The sequence below is a fragment of the Monodelphis domestica genome, chromosome 7 (genome assembly GCF_027887165.1).
Source record: "Monodelphis domestica isolate mMonDom1 chromosome 7, mMonDom1.pri, whole genome shotgun sequence".
Lineage (NCBI taxonomy): Eukaryota > Metazoa > Chordata > Mammalia > Didelphimorphia > Didelphidae > Monodelphis > Monodelphis domestica.
Window position 1 is genome coordinate 204,342,840 of NC_077233.1, and position 22,735 is coordinate 204,365,574.

The window sequence follows — 22,735 nt, forward strand, 5'->3', positions numbered from 1 at the left end:
TAGGATCGTTCCGCTGTAAGGTCTCCTTTATATCATTTAGATGTAAGTCATTTAGGTGTAACACATGCATTTGGAACAGTATTTGGCTACATATTCCCAATGTAGCATCTGAAATCAAACCTTAACTAAATATTTTTTTGAAGATTTCTTTTTCTTAAATTTAATATTAGCCCATTTTTAAGTGTAATTCATCAGAGTTAGAGTTCATTTTTACATGGGAACATAAGAATTGGATTAGTGATTTGATTTTATCTTTACCTATACACAAGCCCAGATGTTCATTTCTAAAATAGCTGGTAGAAATAGAGAATAAAGGGAGGAAAAGGGTGACTTTTATGATACACCCACACACACACACACTATCATGGCTTTTAAAGTACTTCTGTTATTGTCCAAAATGCTATAGAAAATATTTGCATTTCATCAGTATTGAATGTTGAGTTAAGATTATAAACCTACAAATGTCTTGATTTTCAATCACTCCTCATCCTGTTTGTGTAAGATAACCTTTGTAGCTTTCAAAAACATCTTCTAACACCCTGGGGGGCAAATTACCTCTATTTTCATTTCCTTTAATAGAGTTGGATCATCTTTTAATTAAAAACTTATTGAACCAGATTCTCCCCATGTATAAGTTACTCTCTGGGGGAGTAATTTATGCAAAGAGTAAATTTGACTCAATATTATATAAGAATAGGAACTGTACAATGAATACCTGGAATTTTCCATTAGTTTGTTAATCACTATAAACATGGTGGGAGGCCCAGCAGATCTAGAGAGAAATGCTAGACTGGAGATGAGAAGGTCCCTCCTCTCCCATGCCTGTTAGAACTTCAGAAGCTGGCAGAATGGGGATTCAGTGGTATTTTCTTTCTAAGCCCTATAGACTTGGCCAGAAATGGATGTGAGCACAATAGGGGACTGTAGTCTATGAGATATACTAGGAGGGAATAAAAGGATAAAGAAATGTGAGAACATATGGAGGCAGATGTAATTGAGGTATGTGGAGAACTGACCAAGGAAGAACTTTGAGCATGAACCATATTCAGGCTTAGTGAGAAGAAATATGTGGAGAGGTCCTTTCCCTCCCTACTTTGGAACTGTTACAAGTATCCTCTGTTTCCTATCAGCTTACAGTAGAGTCACAAAAAGCCTCTCAATTGGCTGCTAAATGGAGCTGAGTGTTTGTTTACAAAAGATTCAAATAGGTGAGATCTCTCCTTTTTCCCTGGTGGCAAGTGAGGCAAGAACTGATGTAAGCCTCCTGGTTGGGGAAGAAGTGGTAGGTAGTGTGAATGACTGCTGTAAAGGATGAAGAAGAAAGCATACACCCTTTAGGGGTCAAAAAGCTCCCTTTGAACCTTATTATTGAACCAAACCAAATGCTCCTTTGATACAAAGGTTCTTTTTATATCATGGAGTCTTTTGGCAAGCTATGGATGGCCATTCTCAGGATGTTTTTTAAACATATGAAATAAATGCATAGGATTATAAAGGAAACCAATTATAAAATTACCAAAAATATTCAAAATTCAAGTTCCTGGATCTCAGAATATCAAGTCCTGCCTAACATTACTTGATCATAAAATCAAAGGTCCTGAGCTAGAAGGAACCTCAGAGGCCAACCCCCTCATTTTACAGATGAGAAAACTGAGGTCCAGGGAAATTCAGTACCTTACTCAAAGTCATTGTAAAGTGTCAAAAGTGGGATTTGAATGTAGCCCTGGGATTTCTAAATCATTATTCTTTCCATTGAACCTTATAACCTTTCACTTCTTTCTCCTATTACCTAAAATATTCTCAAAAACAGACATGAGAATTGATTTAACAAAATGTATTTTCAGACTGCCTAAAGATTCTTCACATTTTTTGTGTCATGGGTTTATTTGGCAGTTGAATGAAGCCTGTGGACACAGTCTCAGAATAATATTTTAATGCATTTAATAAAATATACAGAATTATGAAGGGAACCAATTATAACAAAATATTATTATCAATATAATTTTTAAAAGGTCAGAGAACCCAGGTTAAGAACTCAAGAATTCTATCCCCTTCATCTTCCCCTTCTTCCCTTCCAGTGTCCCTTGCCTGCATCTGGGGCTAGGTTCCTCCCAGGAGTTGTCCTTCCAGGAATAACCTCCTACCCTTTTACCCTCAGAGTAAAGGAGGGACAGAACTACTGAGAGCAAAGATTCAAGATGAGACTGGAACAAGGATGAATCTACCAAAAGATTGGTGATAATAGTAGAAAATTAATCTATAAACTATCCTCAAATTATTTTTCTCCTCTCAATTTTGGGCATCAGGAAGAAGAAGAAGAAATGAAATAATGAAGGATTTTGTCTTTAACTGGCCTGTTTATATTAGGTCCTAGGTCACCAGGAAGCAAATTCTACCATATGAAAGCAGAGCAGTGTTCCTGATTATTGAACCCTATTACATTTCTGTCAAACAATTAAGCAGCAAGCATTCATTAAGGAGTTTCAAAGTAACAGGCACTGAGCCAGGCACTAGGGACACAATGATAGATATGAAACAGTCCATGCCCTCGAAGAGCTTACATTCTCCCAGGGATTATGTGGGTTGATTCTGCTGTAGATAAGGGTAGGACAGGATAAACTTAATTTCTTCCTTGCCTGCCCCTCTCTTAGTTCCTTCCCTTGGTCCCAAACCTTAAATGAATTTGGGTCGTACTTCTGGAGCATTGCCTTCACTAAATACCCCACCTACTTGTGAGTATTCTAATCATCCATAAAACTTAAAGCACAGAATAATTTAAACTAGCCTCAGATATAGTACCAGAGTGGAGATGGAACCAATTAGGAAAAGTAAGGGTGTGGTTAGGACATATGGTTTCCTAAATAAGGGTATGGAACTCAGAGCATAGAAACTTCACCCCACTGGGAAATAGATAGGCAGCTCTCTGACAACTTTAAATCTTGCAGAATTCCTTGAGGGCACTGAGAAGTTATGACTTATCCATAATCATATAATTTGTATGCATCATAGGCAGAATCTGAATCCAGGTTTTTCTGACTCCAAAACTAATTATCTTTCCACTGTAATTCGATATCTTTCCAAGTCCTGCTTTTTTCAGTTACTATAGGAGGTAAGGATCCTGATTGGTCCTAACACTGACCCTTCTACTGCTTAGTGGATAGCTGTAATTCTTGAGCCTGGGGGAAGAATTGTTTTTCTAGGCTACATTTCCCTTCCCTTGGTAATTGACACTCCAAATCACTCCATCCAAGGCTGATCAGAAAATGGCAGGCCTCTGCCCCGTGGCCCCCCCCTCTCTTTCCCTCCCTCACTCCCTCCCCATCTCTCTCTTCCCCCTTACCTATGCCTTTAGGCAAGCTAGTTCATCTCATCTCCTCTGAAAGATTAAAATGTCAACACAATCATAAACATGTGACCCAGATAATATAGGATTGAAGGAAAAAAGAAAGGGTTGAGAGAGGAAAGAAGGGGGAAACAAAAATGACTTCTTAATTTTTTTTACTAGTTCTTCAAATGGTGTTTGGAGATTTAAATTCTTCCTTTCCCTACCCATGGCATTCTCTTTCTCTCCCCCATCCCCCACAAGAAACCAGATATGAAGAAACTGAGGCCACAGTCTTCTGGGGCCACCATCATCATCTTTATATCATCTGTCTGACTCATAGAAAAATATGCATCTCTGGGGAAAGCACATTTTAATAACTTATATCTTATTAGGTTGCAGATCTATGAGGACAATGAAATGAAGTCTTTATTTTCTCTAAAGGGACAAAGGTGATGGCTATTACTCTAGTCATAGAAACCCATGCACAACCATGCAAAAACAAGGATTAGTTTCCATGACAGAAATCTAAAATAATAATGATAATTTACATTTAGGCAAAACTTTATGATTTACAAAGTATATTATTTACCCGCATACAAAAATCCTATAAGGTCAAGAAGACCTATACCCATTTTATAGATGAATAAACTTAGAGGCAGAGAAATTATCTTGAATCATGCCCAACTGAGCACAACTAATAAGTGGAAAAATTAGGATTCAACATTTTTCCATATTTTCTGGCTTCTAATTCAGGCTACTATATGATTAAATAATTCCCTTTTCTTTCAATTCCTTTATGTTTGAATTTTATAGAAATCTCTGTTTGTTTCCTCAAAAAAAAAAATCCTATCAACCAGAGATCCACCTTCATTTGAATCCTGACTGCTGATTTCTACGAATAGGTGTCTGGTTTGAGAAAAATTGACTGATGTCTCTGCTTTCTCAGATGACTCAGTTGAGACCCTGTTTGACATTATGTTTTGGTGGGAAAGAATGCTGCTTTTAGAATCAGGTGACACTGTATTCCAAGTCTACCTCTGATAAAATTCATGTGATCCCTAGAAAGTCATTTCACTACTTTGTACCATAGCTTCCTCATCTTCAAAATGGGCATAATAATACTTGAAATATCAACTTTATAAAGTTGCTATAAAAATCAAATGAGATAATTTATGAAATCTATGCCTTGAAAACCTTTAAAGATTAAATAAAAATAAGCTATTATTATTATTTCAAGTAAAAAATAAATGAGTTGTATTTATAGTTGGTGCCTGAGGGAAAGGTGAGGAGGAGATAATATTACTTTACCAAAATAGAATGATTATTCATATCAGTAGGAGGTTCATGCACTCAATCCCTTTGGGGAAGTTAGTAGTTTCCTTCCTTTGGCATTTGGGAATCCTTGGCACTTGTAAAGACATCTCTCTGTACTAAAGGTTTGGCAAGCTGCTGCCCTACCTCTCAAGTATTGAAAGTTCAGTGGAAAAATAATTCAGCATCTCTTCTTCATCTATCTATCATGCTCTTAGCTATTTGGACAAAGAAAAAAATTGGGTCAACATTCCTCCCAAAAAAACTCAAAATACAGTTTTGGAGACAGGAAATGGGCTACAGTATAACAATCAACAAACTAACATCAAAAACTCAATTCTAATTCTTTCTCTTCCACCTACTTCCTCTATATCCATGGAAAAATCAACAACCTCTGTAAAATGAAAGAGTGATAACAGCATGATATATTAGGATAGATACTGGATTGGTGGTCAGAAGATCTGAATTCTATCTCTGCCACTTCCTAACTGAGAGACTTTAGGCAAATCATTTAACTCCTTCACATTTTGATCTCCTCATCTATAAAAATAACATTTGTACTGCCTATTTCACAGGGTTATTATAAGAATGAGATCCTAGCTGTGTGACCCTGGGAAAGTCACTTAATCCCCTTTGCCTCACCTTTTCCTTCTGTCATAGAATTGTTACTAAGACAGAAAGTAAGTTTTGAAGAAAAGGATAGAATAAGATGGTGTGTTGTAAGCCCTGGGGCCTTTTATGAGTGAGTTATTGCTATCATGTTTAATAAGGACATTTTGAGGATAAAATTAAAATGTGAAATTTTCAACTTTGACAACAGTAGAAATATATCATTATGAGGAAAGGTTGACCTTCTCTTGTAATGTCATACAGATTGGTTGAAGAACCTGGTGCTGTTTAGGTAGGAGATGAATACTAACGAGGACATGGAAAGTGTCTTCAAGTGTTTTGGGACCATCAAATGGAAGGACTAGACATGTCTTTTTTGACCACAGATGAAAGAGCCACGAAGAGCAGGGAGAATTCTGTTGCAAAGAAGCAGATTTAGGTTTGCTACACAAAAAAAATGTTTCCTACCCATTTTTGTTATTGTTCAGTCATGTTTAGCTCTTTATGATCCCATTCAGAGTTGTCTTGGCAAAGATACTGGCGTGATTTGCCATTCCTTCTCCAGCTCATTCTATAGATAAGAAAATTGAAGCAAATAGGGTTGTGATATGTCTAGGCACACAGATTGTAAGTGTCCGAGGCCAGATTTGAACTCAGGAAATTAGTCTTCCTGACTCCAGGTCCAGCACTCTATTTCCTGTGCTACCCAGAAGCACATCCTAACCATTAGAACTATACAAAAGTGGAATGAGTTGCTTCAGTAGACGGAGAGCTCCTGATCACTGGAGGTACTCAAGCCTAGGCTGACCATTTATCAGGAATGTTATAGAAGTTTCCTTCTCAGGTATGGGTTGGCCTGGATGGCTTCTGAGGTCCCTTTCAATTTTAAGATTCTATGTGACATCTGTATTTAAAAAAATACACATATAGCATGCAGTTAATTTCTTTCATTTGAGATGGTGAAGTCAGACAGATTGACATACAAAATACTGAAGCATATTTAGCAAATGATAAGGTATTATACAGAAAATAAGGGGTTCAGTAAAGATACTGATAAAAGTAAAGGATTTGTGGGAAATTTTTAAATTGCAAAATCTTTCTAGTTCTTCCCAACACAGAAATGTCATTATGTCTCACAAACATTGCAATGCAGAATCTCAGGGACAGTTTACCAGTGTCCTGGAATTTAATTACATACGTTATACTGTTGGCTCCCAAATCTATATTTCTAACCACAAACTCTCACTTGTGTGAAAATCCAATACATTGGAATTGCCCATAAGGCATCTCCACTCATTTCACTGAATCTTTCCTAAATGCCTACCATACAGAGAGAACATGATGCTACACCGTGGGTACAAAGATAAATAAGACATGGTCTTCACCTTGGTGAAGCTTGTAGCAAGAGGATAAAATACTTGGACAAATAACTCTTATTACGCATGAGATAAGAAAAGCGTAAAAGAAGTGTATGGGAGGTAATGGAATATTGACAGAGCTCTGGACTTGGAGACTGGCACATCTGGGCTTGAATTCTGCCTCTGACCCTTACTAGCTCTGAGACCATAGGCAAGTCATTTGTAAGCCCCAATCTCCTCATCTTCTAGAAATAGCCATTAGAACTGTAATCTTATTGATACTGAAAAATCTCAGGTGAGGTTTTCCCTCTACCAATTCACATTAGCACCTTCTCTGTAATAATAGTTTTAGTGAGTTGCTTAAAAGTAAAATAACTTTCCCAGAGTCACACAGTCAGTAGGTAGCAGATGTAAAGTTTGACTCCAGGTTACCTGGGCTCTATCTATGAGTGGCCATAATGCCACTCATGGCATCTGCGTAAATAGCATAATAATACCTATAGTTTCACTCATGAGGTTGCAACTTCAAATGTGCAACATAAATTTTACTTATTGTTGCAAGGTTGTATGTGAAGTGATACTTAGATGTTACATAATAAATATTATTTTAATACATGTTAATTAAATGCACATTAATATATAATAAATCATCATATAAGTATTAATTCTTGTTACTATTCCTTTCAAGCTGGGGCTTTTATAAATAAGTTGTATTTGTAGTTAAGGAGGAACAACATGATGCTCAAAAGATTTAAACCTCAACTCATTTATCTTCTATAATCGCCAAAGAAAATCCACTTTGCCTTGCCATATTCCCCTATTCCCCAATTCCCTGAGTCTTCCTAGTCTATAGAGAATTGTTTTTTTTAACTCTTCTAGATCTCCTATATAATTACGATAAGTCTTTTTATGTCTTCTTCAAAATATTTCTCATATATATTCCCTTCCATGCTCACTACTACCATCCTAGTTTGGCCCCCATCAAAATATATTTAAATTATTGTTAGTCTCAAAATGTTCTCTTTGTCACTAATTATTCCACTTCTCAGTTCATTCTGCATAGTATTATCAGAGCAATCTTCCTAAAACACCACTGTTATCGAAACATTACCTTGTTCCCTCCTCCTGTCTCCCTATTTCCTATTCCCCCCCTCACCCTATTCCATCAAGTCTAAAGTCATTTACCTGGTTTTGAAAGAGCTTCATTTTCTAATTATACTCTGTTTATTCAGCCCTATTTCTCATGTTTCTCTAGCTATTGCCACTTAAACCCCTTAATAAAGTCTACCATATATAGACATCAAGCTCATTCATGACTCTACTTCCTCTGCCAGTCCTATTCCCTATTCTAAAAGTCCCCTTTCTCCTCCCCTCTTCCTAAGTAAATCCTATCCATCCTTTAAGGCTCAGTTCAAAGTTTCCCTACTTCATGAAGTCATCTGAGACTTGTCTAGCCCACACTGATCTGTCCCTTCAATAGACTCTTACCAAACAAACAGCTGGTACCATATGGTCATATAATTTGTCTCTTGATTTTTCTCACATGATTTCTCACAGGTTAGTTTTGTTTACCTAACTTATTGCTTTAAGAGCAAAGTACTCAATGTCTAGAGATGGAGTGTCTCATGCAAGGAACAACAAGAAGGCCAGTATCACCTGTTCAAAGAATATGTGGCAGGGAATAGAGTATAAGAAGACCATAAATGTAGTAAAGAGGCAGGATATGAAGGACTTTGAAGACCAAAGAGAAGATTTTATATTTGAACCTGAAGATGATAGGGACACACTGGCATTTATTAAACAGGAGTGATCTGATCAGATCTGTGCTTTTGGAAAATTAACTTTGATAGTTGAGTGGAGGATGAACTGAAGTGGGGAGAGATATGTGGCAGAGACCCACCAGCAGTCTATAGCAATAACCCAGGTGTGAGGTGATAAGACCCACTCTAGGTTTGTGGCAGTGTCAGAGGAGAGAAGGGGTATGTACAAGAAGGGTTATAAAGGTAAAAAATCAATATATTGGATATGGAGGGTGGAAGAGGATGAGAATTTGGGCTACAATGCCTAGGTTGCATGTGTGGGTATCCAGAAGGACCTTATGCCTTCAACAGTAAAAGGGAAGTTAAGAAGGGAAAAACGTTTTTGGGGAAAGGTAATGAGTTCATTTTGCATATGTTGAATTTGAGTCATCCTTGATACTTTATTCTCACCTCATATCCAATCAGTTGTCAAGTCTTGCCAATTCTACTTCTCTTTGAGTTTCCAATTCTCTCATCTGTACTATTCTCTCTATTCATATACTACACAGCCATCATTCTCCTTCAGGCCTGTCAAAAGCACAGCCCTAGCATGAGAACCTTCTAAGTCAAGATTCTATAGTGGGGTGGGAGACAGCTAGGTGGCTCAGTGGATTGAGAGTCAGGCCTAGAAAAGGGAGGTCCTGGGTTCAAATCTGGTCTCCAACATTTCCTAGCTCAGTGACCCTGGGCAAATCACTTAACTTCTATTATTTAGCCTTTACCATTCTTCTGCCTTAGAACTGATACTTAGTATTGATTCTAATATGGAAAATTGGATTTTTTTTAACATTCTATATTGGAATGAAGTGAAGTGCTCTCAAGTCATTAAACATTGACAAGGAAGTTGATGTTGCACTAGCACAAGGAAATGAAACAAGGATTCAATGGCACATAGCTCCTCTGGATTCAGCTCTCCCTCATCTCCATCAAGAAATGCATCTCACAGGCAGCTAGATGGCTCAGTGACTAGAGAATCAAGCTTACTAGGTTCAAATCTGACCTTAGACACTTCCTAGCTGTGTGACCCTGGGCAAGTCACTTAACCCCCAAATACTTAACTTTTACCACTCTTCTGCCTTGGAACCAATATTTTGTATCAATTCTAAGACAGAATGTAAGAGTTGTTTTTTTTTTTAATGAAAAGAAATGGATCCACTTCATAGGTTTTCAGGGTCTGGTAACTCACATTGTCCTGGGTACCCACCAGTTCTGAGAAGCACAGACTCCATCTGACAAGAACCATTTTTTGTTTCTACATGACTAGAAAACTGCTTCAGGGAAGCTAGGACTAATCAGATTCTAGGGACAGCTTTGTCTTGGGTCTATTCATGTTAGCTGGAAGAAGGGGCAATGGAGAGTTAGATAAAGAAGCTACCTCAGAAGCAGTTTTGGAGGTAGCTTTTTCTTTTTTTAGGTAAGTTTGACTTCCTCTTTTTGTGTGTAGGAAGAAAGAAATTGCCAGATAAATTCTAGGCCTATCACTTCTTATTTTGATTATTATAATAATCTCATAAATTGCCTTCCTGAATTTAATCTCTCATTTATCCAACCTACCCTCCAAAAAGCTACAAGAATGATACTCTTAAAAGCACAATTCAGACCATGTAGTAACTCCCCAACTCAAGAAATATCAGTAAGTCCTCATTGCCTGTATTACAAAATGCAAATTCATCAGTTTGACATTTAAAGTTTTTTTACAATCTAGCTGTAGTCTTTCTTCTCAATCACATTACATATTACTCTCCCTCATGCACTCTACATTCTAGCTAAATTAACTCATTTGCAGTTCAACCTATACAACATTCCATCTCCTGCCTACCTGCTTTTGCCTACCCTAAAATATTTATTAATCCATTCCATGTCTTCAATGTTATCCTTCCTCACTTCCAGGGCTTAGTATCCTTCCAGGGTCAGTCAGATAAGTGCTACCTCAGAATTACTTGGACTATGTCTCTGGGTTCCTGGGCTTTGATATGTGAGATCTCACATTACCTTTCCTAGAATCAGACCCCCCATTAATAACGAATCATTTCTAGACCATCTCAATGTATGTATGTCCTTATAGAGCTCCTCTTTGTTTTGTATTATCCCATCAGAATGCCAACTTCTTGGAAAAAGGGCTAATGCACATATCACACCACTTCCCTGACAAGACCTCTTTGGGTATTTTTTATATATCCTATATTTACTTACCTATCTACCTGAATTCCCTCTAGAACAGAAGAGCTCCTTGAGACCAGAGACTATTTCAATTTTTTTTATTTGTAACTCCAGCACCTAAGAGAGTGTCTGGCATATAATAGGTCCTTAATAAAAGTTTATTGATTGATTAGCTACAAAACAGAGTTCAAAGTAGAAAGAAGGGAGGAACCCACAGGTTATGAATCTATTTCTAGGGAGGATCAATTTAAGGAGAAAAAAATGTCACTTTTGACTATGCTTCTCAGCCTGAGAATGACTAAGAAACCCTGAGACATGACCTATCAGTCAGAATAGAATTAAAGAGAGCTTTGGAACAGCATTTCTTGGGAAGAAGGCAGAATACAAGGCCAACCTTATCTTTTCAAACTTTTTTTTGTTGTAAGGGAAGAAGGAAAAGAACAGAAAGTGGGAGAGAAGGGACAGGAAGAAGAAAATGGCCTTATGAGCCCAAAATGTCTGTTTTCTCATTTCAGCACAAATTGAAGTGATACCATGCAAAATTTGTGGCGATAAGTCCTCTGGAATCCACTACGGAGTTATCACATGTGAAGGCTGCAAGGTATGAGACTTTAACAGAACCTGATCAAAATTACCAGGGCACTAAATGATGATACTTGGAGTTGGATGGCTTCCTTTTAATTCATATTATATACATATATTTGTGTATATGTGTGTGTGTATGCAATATATGTGAATATACAGAGATATGGATGTGTATGTTTGTATGTATAATTGACCATTCACTGGTGCCTTAAAAATTGCTTTTTTTTAGGGCACTGAATTATTCACATCCATAGCAGCCATAGAAATGTAGTGCCTTGCTGTGTTAGCAGTGTTATCCCCATTAAACTTGAGGCACTTGCTACCTGTGAGGGCAAATTAAAGGTTAAAAATAAATATTGTAAGGTGATAACTATAAACATTTCCCTGAACCTCTTGAGAAAGGAGAAGCCAGTCTAACAAATGCAAAAGGAATTTTGCTACCTTCTACTTTCATGGTCAAGAAGAAAAGCCAAAAGAATTTTAGAACTGCAAAAGATCTTAGAGGTCACCTAAGGAAACTGAGGCTCAGGAAAGAGAATTTATTACCCAGAGTCAGCATGATAAAGCAGAAAATGTGCTCCTCTTAGAATCAGTGGCTCTATCTATCAGTGGCATAGGGGAAAATAATACTAGTTCTAGTCAGAGGACCTAGGTTCAAATCTTACCTCTGATGTTTGCTACCTGTTCGACCTTGGGAAAGTCATTTCTCCCACATGGACCTCAGGTTCCTCTTTGGTAAAATGAGGGTTAGTTAGACTAGATACCCTCTGAGGTCCTTCCCAGTTCTAGATCTTTGATTCTAAATCACTTCACCTCTGTGGATGTCTGTTTTCTCATCTATTAAGGTGGACCAAATGATCTCTATGATTCCACCCATCTCTAATTTAGGATTGTATTTCATCACAGGATTGGAAATTAGAAATCAGCTTTTTGTTTCTCAGGCCAATTACTTTCTCCTCTGCCTTGTCTTCCAAAAAAACAGTAGAACTTAAGTGAACAGTTCCCTTTCCGGGAAATCTTAACAGATTAACAGTTAACATATATCTAGTCTAGGAAGCTAACAAAATTGGATACATAACAACAAGTTTACCAAATAAATTATGTGAAGTAAAAAGGGAGCTATAGATCAAACATTAAGGGGGAAATGAGAACTGTTACACAACTGTATCAAAGTCGCATTGGTTAGGACTGCAAATAGAACATGTAAAATGCAGCGCAGCATGTGTGGGGAAAGGTGACATTACAGGTGCAGTTATTGGAAAGAGCAATTACAGCCCTGATTGAAGATGCAAGCAAAGTGAATCATTATTTAATGTCAGTAAACTGAGGCGAGAAACAGCACAGTCATAGATTATAAGATCCGATCTTCATTTGAAGAGACTTTCAAATATAAATGAAACAAAGCCCCATTGTAACACCATTGAATAGTGATGCTGGGTGAGAAATTGACAAGTCTTTTTATAATGCTCACACAAAGTGTGATCCCAGTAATTGAAATTGGCACCCAAAAGGGAGGGGGGAGGAAATAAATGATAAAAGAAAAAAAGAAAGGGAAAAGCTTTATCTCAGTAACCAGTCAACATCGTGAGCTCCCTTGGATATGATTAGTGTTAATCCTTTTGTGAACCTCCAGAGATGTCCCTTAATATTTTCCTGCACTGCAGCCTTATAATTAAAGGTTAGAAATATATCAGCTGCATGCATTTCTTCCTTCCCTGGCTACCATTTCCTATAGTAAAGGTAAAATAACATTATCTCTCTTCCCTCTCCTGGAATCAGTTGTTACTTCTTATGGGCTAAATAGACATCATTTTTTCCCTAACTTCCTAAGATGTTGGAGTTATGATGTTACAGGGAAAGATGCTTTGCCTTTTGTTGGATTTTAAATAATCCATTCTTTTTCACATAAAATTTATTGAAAGATTGCATCATTCAGTTCAATGTCAAGTGAAACTGGTTCACGTTTCATTGTTTAAAAAAAAACACCTAGGTGAAATGGGGGAGGGAGGATGTATCTCAAAGTTTTCCATTTAGAATAAAAAACATTGTCTCAACAATATTTCCTTCTCTGTGCTATATTTAACCTAATTATAATAAAGTTAAATTTAGATTGCAAGAGATTAAATGGCTCGCCAAATGTAAAACAACAGGTCAGTAGCCACATTGGGAATAACATTTAAGTCATCTAGATTCTACCCATCTTCTCCCTTCTGCCTCTGTCCGAATAAAAATCAACCGTTGGCAAAGAATGTAGCTATTGTTCTATGGGGTACTCTAAGGTTGGAGTTAAAATGACATCCTGAATCACAGATTGTAAAGAAATATTTAATGAATAAAAATGGAAAACATACTATAATTTTCTTCAAATAAGAACCTCAAAGATTTGTTAATAATAGCAAAGCAACACCCCACATCAACCCTCAAATGTTTCGTGACATTATTTTCAAGTCAGTACCAACAACTCATTTTTAGATAGCATTGACTCAGCTCATGCATTCATTCAAATCCCTGTTCATTCAATAAAATTTGAAACAGAAACTACTTTTCATGCCAAAAAGCACATTTGCAATAATGAGCAACAGATAAGCAAGAAATGCCTCATAATTAGTGTCAAATTGGCCTTAAATTAAGCCTGTAGTTAGTTATAGCTCCGGGAAAATGTTTCTCTGTCAGTATCAGACCTGCACTCCACAGTTTATCATCAACTCTTTGGCTAAGCAGCTCTTAAGTACCAAAAGGTACAGACCACACAGTGCTTATTGAAACACAAGTTTCATGTCACTATTAATCAAGGTATGTTTGCTGAAATGATGCTGTATGACTTATTTTTATGGATATCTGGAAGTCATATTACTTCTTCTGGGGACTTGTCATAACCTCAGTGCAAACATTGGTCCTTGGGTGTCAGCCCAGTTTCCATCTCATTGTGAATCCAGTCTCTACTGCAATCCAGATCCCTCATGCTGCTATGATTTACACCTCTGGATCCCACTGTTGTCACTCTTTAAACCTCACAGTCCCATTCCATTGGATAAATTCCATTTATGGCTATGCTGTGATCATGCTAGTTCTTTTCAATGTATGGCAAATGTATGCCTTTCCTAAGGGCAAAGGAGGGGTAGTGAATCCCAGAGCTGGTTCTGGTACTAGAATGAAATGGTTGGTCTGCCCTCAAATTAATTCCTGAGGTCCAGCTGGGAGTCCAAGCTCCATTAGATAGTGAGGAAAACACAGAGACTGATGACTCTGACCAAATACTTTACTCAAGGCCACTTAGCAAATCAATCAATAAATATTTAAGTACTTTACTAGGTACAAGGCACAGTGATAAGTGCTGAGGATACAAAGGAAAATCACAAACAGTCTCTGCCCTTAAGGAACTTACAGTCTAATGGAGAAGATGCTGAGTTCTTTCTGAACTGTTACCCCATGTGTGTGTGAGTATGTGTGTGGGAGTCTGTTTGTCTGTCTATTTCTGTTTCTCTGTCTATATGTGTGTATGACCAGGTGCAGAATTCACCCCATTCACCTTTCTAAGAGTAGTGCAGAACCATGTAGGGAAAACATTGGTTCTGTCAGTGGACCCAGGGTCCAATCCAATAAATGTCAGAGGACACTTTTCATCTTCATCACCTTAAACAAGTCATTTAACCTCCATCGGTTGCATCTGTAAAAAAAAAAAATAGACTGGAAATTCCATCTAGTTTCAGATCTACAATCCTATTTTTTGACATAAGTATACTCTCCTGTTTATCACTTAGGACCTAAGGACAGACAAAAGAAGCCTTTGGTTTTGTTCTTATTTCTAGTTTAGTGGTTTGCATAAAATATTCTGTGTACACTGTCCTCTCTGCCTTCCTATTTCTGCCATCATATCCATGGGATACTATTATTTTTCCTAGAGAAAGTATCCATTGTCAATAATGGGGGAACCTAAACAGGGTCCAAAGAGTTTTTACACATAAAACAAATTGTGCTAACAGAATCCCCTCCAAAGAAACCTCACTGTAGAGAATATCCCCTCCATGCATAATAATGGTTCTTGGGTTTTGTTCCCTAAAAATCTCTCTCTCTCTCTCTCTCTCTCTCTCTCTCTCTCTCTCTCTCTCTCTCTCTCTCTCTCCCTTTCTCCATCTCTCTCTCTCTCTGTCTCTCTCTCTCTCTCTCCCTTTCTCCATCTCTCTCTCTCTCTCCCTTTCTCCCTCTCTCTTTCTCCCTCCAGGGATTCTTTCGAAGGAGCCAGCAGAACAATGCTTCTTACTCCTGCCCAAGGCAGAGAAACTGTTTAATTGACAGAACGAACAGAAACCGATGCCAACATTGCCGGCTGCAGAAGTGTCTTGCCCTAGGAATGTCTCGAGATGGTAAAGAGTTAACATCTTGCTCTCCTATTTAAGCTCTTTCAAATGACTGCTGCTTTGCTGGAGCCAATTTAAAACCTTGTTACAGTTTCCAGAGGGTGGGAATATGGAAGAGGAGAAATGGGGAAAAGACCATCCTGATAGCAGCATATTAACTTGAAACATAGAAGTTTTCAGGTGGGGAGACAGGAACACATATCCAAGTGTGTTTGGTGAGAAAGTAACGAGCTGAACAGGTGCGTTGTTCACGCTCAAGGTAGAGGAAGCAAAATGCTTTAAAAGAAGCTTTGCAACACAGAGAGCTGAAGAGATTGGATAAATGACATCCCTAACCTGAGAGATACCTGCTAGTTAGGCATGAGCTCAGTTAATAGGCCTGCTGGATTTCTACTTGTAAGCAACTGGGGTCATGAGCTCTTGTAGTTGATCAGGTCTATCTAGAAGATGATTTTTCATATCGTAAAACCTATCCTCCAGCTCACAGCTGACCTTAGCAAAGACCCAACTGGCAAGGACCAGTGTGTCTTAGGAAACAGTTTGTCCCAGGATCTAACACAATGGGGACCCTTTCCCCATAACTACCACTCTAAGTTCCTCAACTGTGAACCTCCTGGACAGAGCCACATTGTCTCCCAACTAATTCCTCCATAAAGGTAAGAAGGGAGTAATGCTTTGGACAGAGGGGAGGGGAGGGTAAGGAGTTAGAGCCATTTGAGATTTTCGAACATATTGCAGAGAATCTTGGAATCCCAACAAATACCTGAATGGTATTGCTCCCTGATAAGCCATGTGACCTTGAGCAGGTCACTTAGCCTCTCTGGGCCTCAGTTTCCTCACATGTAAATGAGGGAGTGGACCTACATGAACTCTTAGGTCTCCTCTCATTTTAGCTCTATAATCCTGTGACCTTCTGATCAGATTGATCTCTGCAGCAATCTAAGATTCTGGTCACACTCTCTCCACTATCATTCTAAACAAAAAGCTATAATTTTATAATAAGGGACAACCCTATACTCATATTCCAAAGTGATGATAATTGGCATTCATTTATTTTTAGCACAATTTGTGGGCAACTAGAGCTAGCGTGTGGCATGTTTTTAAGCACCTGGATGAATTTAACGTGACACATAACTTGACAGATAACATATAAAATACTTAGTCCTTAGCTTAGTCCTTAGTCCTTCCAGGTATGCCATTTGAATCTGCAGCTCCCTGTGTCCCAGTGGCATCCACCCCACACCCTCCTGGAGGAACCTGCCTTGCTTCATATGAGAGCATCAAAGAAATGCCTTTTGATTTACAAACATGTAAAGAAACAAAAATGTAGGCATCTTTGAATCAACCATGCTTTATCCCTCTTCCCCCTACCCCTTACTATTTCCATAGAGGGCTACTCCCAGGGATTATGTGTCTGGAAACTAAATCATCTCACCAGAGGCTTCCATGTGACATGATCTGACCCATGCTTTAGGAAGATCCAGGAAGGGGGGAGGGGGGATTTTACCAGTGGCTAAAAATAGCATTCATTGGAATTGGTTTGGAAGGATTACACATGAATTTGAATTGTGAGTTATGTAATTCATTTCTACCATGTGAAGGCAGCACATTAATTGCTACCAGCTTAAAAGCCTCATTTTAGAAAGAGGAGTGAGCCCTGAATATTGGTGCTAATGATGATGATGATGATGATGATGATGATGATGATATTTCTATGGTGCTTTAAGGTTTACAAAATATTTTACAAATAGCTTATTTTATCTTCATAAAACTCTGATACATAAGGGCTATTATCACCATTTTACAGATGAAAAAATGAGGCAGATAGAGGAAGGAAGAGAAGAAATAAAGGAAGGAAACATTTACCTATTAGGTGTCAGACCCTGTGCTCAGCACTTTACAAATAGTATCTCTCAATCATCCTGCAAAGTAGGATTTATTGTTCATTATTATTATACTCATTTTATAGTTGAGGAAAGTATGACAGACAGAAGTTAAATGATTTGCCCAGGTTACACAACTAGCTAGCAACTGAAGTCACATCAGAACTCAGATCTTTTTGACTCCAGGCCCGATATTAAAGAATCACTACAATTAAAGAAAACATACTCTCTTCTCACTGTCAGGATCTGTGATGTTGAATATCAGTGGGAAAGAAAGAGTTATTGCCAAGAGGAGTAAGGCTAGGAGTCAGTAGAGATTTGTCAGCCTACAGAAGAGAGGAGGTTCCTCACCTACCATTGCATAATAAGGTTCTGGGGGCTATTTAATAGTTCTCAAAGAAGGGAGGAATAAGTTGCATTAAATAAGCCTCTGAGCAAATAAAAACAAGATGATGTCTAAGGTCACTGAAGACGTAAGATGATGAAGAGCAGCCAAATCATGGGTCAAGCAATCATCCTGAAGCTGCCAGAAATGGCTTCCAAAATATCTCCTACAAATGAGTACATGCCAAACAAATGGTGAGGAGAAGAGAGTGAGGGGGGACATCTCAGACAGAAAAAATATAATCCTCTATTGGAGTGAAAGGCCTCTTCTTTATCATATAATGTGGAGAAGATTTTATTTTTCTGAAGTTTTTATGGAACCCAAAATGCCATGTCATGGACTGGTTAAGTAAGCATTCCCAAAGTGCTTTAAAGGCATTAATAATGGGCAAATTAAGACTGCTCAATCTAATTTGATTCAATAAGTATTTATTATATGCCAGGCACTGTGCTAGGCTCTGGGAATACAAAAACAGAAGTGAGTTTAGACCCCACTAGAGAGAGTCATGTACCAAGAACAGTCAATGCAAAATCTATGAAATACAAACTGCAAAGTGATTTAGGGGGAATTCAGACAACAGGGAATGGGGGCGGTGTTGAAAGATGGGACAAAGAAAGACCTTGTTATGAATCAAGTCTTGAATGATGCAAGGGATTCCAAGAGGTAGATGTGAGGAAGGAGAACACTCCAGGTAAAGGGGTCATCTTGTACCTAGGCAAAGAGATAGAAGATCAAGAAAAGGAAGGAAGGAAGGAAGGAAGGAAGGAAGGAAGGAAGGAAGGAAGGAAGGAAGGAAGGAAGGAAGGAAGGAAGGAAGGAAGGAAGGAAGGAAGGAAGGAAGGAAGGAAGGAAGGAAGGAAGGAAGGAAGGAAGGAAGGAAGGAAGGAAGGAAGGAAGGAAGGAAGGAAGGAAGGAAGGAAGGAAGGAAGGAAGGAAGGAAAATTTATTAAGCACTTATTATGGGCCAGGCACTACCTTAACCACTGGGGACACAAATACAAGCAAAAAGAAAGACAATCCCTGTCCTCGAATTCTAACAGGGCAAGCAACATACAAAAGGAATGCATAGTTGTCATATAAGGACAAATTAAACAATAAAGATTCTTCAAAATCTGGAAAACAAAGGGGGGAGTAGTTATCAGGTACATAAAACTATGAAATGTACAGGTAAGGTGAATATTTAATCCAGTTCAACAAATTTTTGTGTAATCCCAGACTACTTGAACTAGGTGAGCACTTCGGAGTCTGAAAGAACTATCAGAAAAGTATGTAGCTCAATACATGTTTTCAGACCTTTATATCATAAGATTCTATAGGGTAGAAATATATATATATTTATTATATGTATATATGCGTATATACACCCTATATATCTATAGTAGGGGAAAGAAACTCCAATACACATGGAGAATTCATGGAAAATAGCATCATGAGGACTGGATTTGTGATTTAACTAATATAGAGAATTTCTGAGTGAGAAATCTAGCATTGCAGGCCATCACTTTTCCTGCGATTTAGAAAGTTGCTTATCAAACCAAAAGTTTTTATTAAGTACCTACTCTGTGCTGGTCACTGTGCTGAACATCTGAGTACAAAGAATGAAAGAATCCCTGCTTTCAAGGAGCTTATTTTTATTTAAGAAACAAATGCATACATATCCACATATATATGTGGATATATATATATAACATGTGTGTAGAATAAATATACAGTTAATAAATACAAATATATGCAAAGAACTTAAGTACAAGGTATTCTGGAGAGAGGATTTGGAGAAATCAAAAAAGGATTTATGTGCCTGAGCTCCAATGTAAAGGGAGAGGATTCTGAGGCAGAGGTGAGGATAGAATAGTCAGTACAAAGGTATGGTCAAGGGAGATACCATGAGATATATAAGGAACAGAGAAACCAATTTGGCTAGGTTAGAAAAATAAATTGGGACCAGGTAAAATGACTTGCCCATAGTCACATAATTAGAATGGACTAGAGGCAATACTTGAACCCAAGTCTCCCTGGTTTTGAGGCTTAATCTATCTAGTGTCTAGGCTCTGAGGGTGCATAGATAATGCTGAAATGGACCAATGTTTCCTAAGACAAAACATCTTCTGGTGACTTGATCTGTGATAGAAAGAAACCTGAACTTCCCCATATCTCTGTTGCCTATAGTTTTCACTTCATAAAAAAAAAAATTTAGGAAGTCAGATTCCCTGTACAGAAGTCTTAGGGTATAGTTAATATTTCATCAAGGATTTTCAGAACATTCAGGTTCATTCCACCAGCCCAGAAATGCCATCCTTGCTCAGTGACAAAGTCCATATAATTAGATGCCTAATTGCACACCTCGAGCTAGTTGATATGTTTGCACATGGCAGTCATTATGATTCATTTCAAAACAATCTATTTGCAATGTTCAGCCCTCCATTTCCCATAAATCGAATTACTGACATATATTTGACTTTGGAATTATTTTGAAAGTGTTTCCTTTCTGTTAAAGTTTCCCCAAGTTTTCTTTTTAAGTCAGCCACAGGAAAAATTAATCTATTCTGACAATACATATCAAATGATAAAGAAAAATTGCTATAAACAGTAACAAGTGGAAAGTGGCAGAAGGCAATCTCTAACCATCTAACTAAATTTCGTCAGACTAAACTCATTTAACCATATCTAATGCACTACTAATAAGCACTCATTCAAATTACAAATATCAGTAATATTATCCTTGGGCAACTCCAAAAACCCCAGTTCTACTTTGGATCTTATAGTCTAGGACTACCAAGAATTTCTTTAGAATCATAGATTTCAAATTGTAAGAGACATTGGAAGTCATGTAGCTCTCTTCATTTTACAGATAAGGAAACTGAGACCCAGAAAAGTTGCTTGCCCAAGGTCACATAATGTAATAAAAGGCAGAATATGGATTTAAACCCAGTTTCTCTGGTTACATAGTGAGGATTCTTTCCTACACAACTCATTTTAGCCATGTGTGGGTAGAAATGGTTATAAGGAGAGACCATACAAATGCAAAATAAAACTATTATTAAAATGCCAGATTTTCATATTTACAATATTACCTAACATACAAGGTTTTATAACTTCTAAGGCATTTGCTAATCATTATCTAATTTGGTCTTTACAATAGTTATTTGAGGCAAACAATCAAGCATTATTATGTCCATTATACAGATGTAAAAACTGAGACTTAGAAAAGTTAAGAAATCTTTAATGATCATAAAGTTAGCAAATCACAGAGCTGGAGCTTAAATTTAGGTCTACTAATGCTAAACTTGGTACTTTTTTCACAAAAGCTTAGTATTTCTTGAACATCCATTCACCGTGCATATGGTGCTATGCTAAGTATTTTGAAGGCTTACAGATATGGGCAAAAGTATTCTCTTTGTGCATACATAAATAAGATTAACAAAACAATAGTGTAAATTCAAGTTTAAGATGGTTTTACATTTCAAATGTGTACCATTCTGATTAAGGAGAAGGCAGTAAGAAGATGTAAATGTTCTAAGGTTATTAGAATTTATTGAGCAGACATCAGTTATGTACCTGGCAGTGTGCTTGGTGCTACAGAAACAAAGACAAAAATCAAAACAGCTCATAACTTCTATTTCATCAAAAACAGAGACCTCCTTGCCATTAAGCTTTGTTAGAGAGGTTTATGCATGTAATTGATTGATTTAGAAATAGTACTGAGGAAGGGACTGTCTATAAAGAAAAATAGAAGTAGATAGATCCATTTTTACAAAAAAAAAAAAATACCCAATCTACTAGGGTAGCAGAAAGAGCATTGGATTTTTGAGTCCAGAAGATTTAGGTTCAAATCCCGTCTCAGACACTTATCTGTGTGAGCAAGTGGACAAATCACTGGACCATCTCTCTCAACCTTAGTTTTTAACATGTAAAATTAGTACCAAAATAAAGCTACAAGGCAAAGGGGTGAAGGGAGGACATCCCAGGCCAAGGCACACAGAGGGGAGATAGAATGTCAAGTATGAGGAACAGTCACTAGAAAAAGAAAACATTGTATCTTGTTTTCTGCTTTTCCCCCCAACTCAGCTGTCAAATTCGGGAGGATGTCCAAGAAGCAGAGGGACAGCCTGTACGCAGAAGTACAGAAGCATCAGCAACGGCTTCAGGAACAGAGGCAGCAGCAGAATGGGGAGGCAGAGGCCCTTGCCAGGGTCTACAGCAGCAGCATCAGCAATGGCCTGAACAACCTGAATAACGAGACAGGAGGCACCTACTCCAATGGGCATGTCATTGACCTGCCAAAGTCCGAGGGTTATTATAACGTGGATTCAGGCCAGCCATCCCCAGATCAGTCAGGACTGGACATGACTGGAATCAAACAGATAAAGCAAGAACCTATCTATGACCTCACTTCTGTACCCAACTTGTTTACCTATAGCTCTTTCAACAATGGGCAGTTAGCACCAGGGATAACCATGACTGAAATAGGTAAGTGAATTGTTCATCTTTTCAAACCCTTCTTAGCAATTCAGTCTAAAATGTGTCAGCCACTTCCAATGGGACCACTTCCCTAAATCAGATTTAGAATACATAAACTGAATCAAGCAGGGCTTCCCCTCTCATTCCAATGAATCTCTTTGCTCTTCCCTTCCCAAAACCTGGCCAAAACATGATTATTTAAATCAAGAGAAGAAAAGAAATGGGAAATGCTCTCAATGAAGAGGGCTGCATTTCTGTTACAGTGATGTGACCCTTTGAAGGATAAATGAGGTATGTATAATGAGAGGAAGCTTGCCACTCAAAGAAATTCAACAAAAGGGTTTATTAAGCACCCCACCCCCCACCCCCCACCCCCCGCATTTCAGGCACTACTAGATGCAGGGAATACAGAGACAAAAATAAAACTTTGCTTACCTTGAAGATGCCTACCCTCTCCTCACTGGAACTTCAAAGTGAAGTATCTAAGTAGTGCCAGAGGTAGCT

At 37.9% G+C, this 22,735-nt stretch overlaps 1 protein-coding gene across 1 annotated transcript in view; it reads left to right on the forward strand.

Annotated features, from left to right (window-relative positions):
• RORB (RAR related orphan receptor B) overlaps positions 1-22,735 on the forward strand; it is a 245,468-nt gene that overhangs the window by 171,155 nt on the left and 51,578 nt on the right. Inside the window, exons 2-4 of the mRNA XM_056806331.1 lie at positions 11,078-11,163; positions 15,370-15,511; positions 21,839-22,240. Of these exons, the coding sequence (XP_056662309.1) occupies positions 11,078-11,163; positions 15,370-15,511; positions 21,839-22,240 (630 nt within the window). The remainder of the gene's footprint in view (positions 1-11,077; positions 11,164-15,369; positions 15,512-21,838; positions 22,241-22,735) is intronic.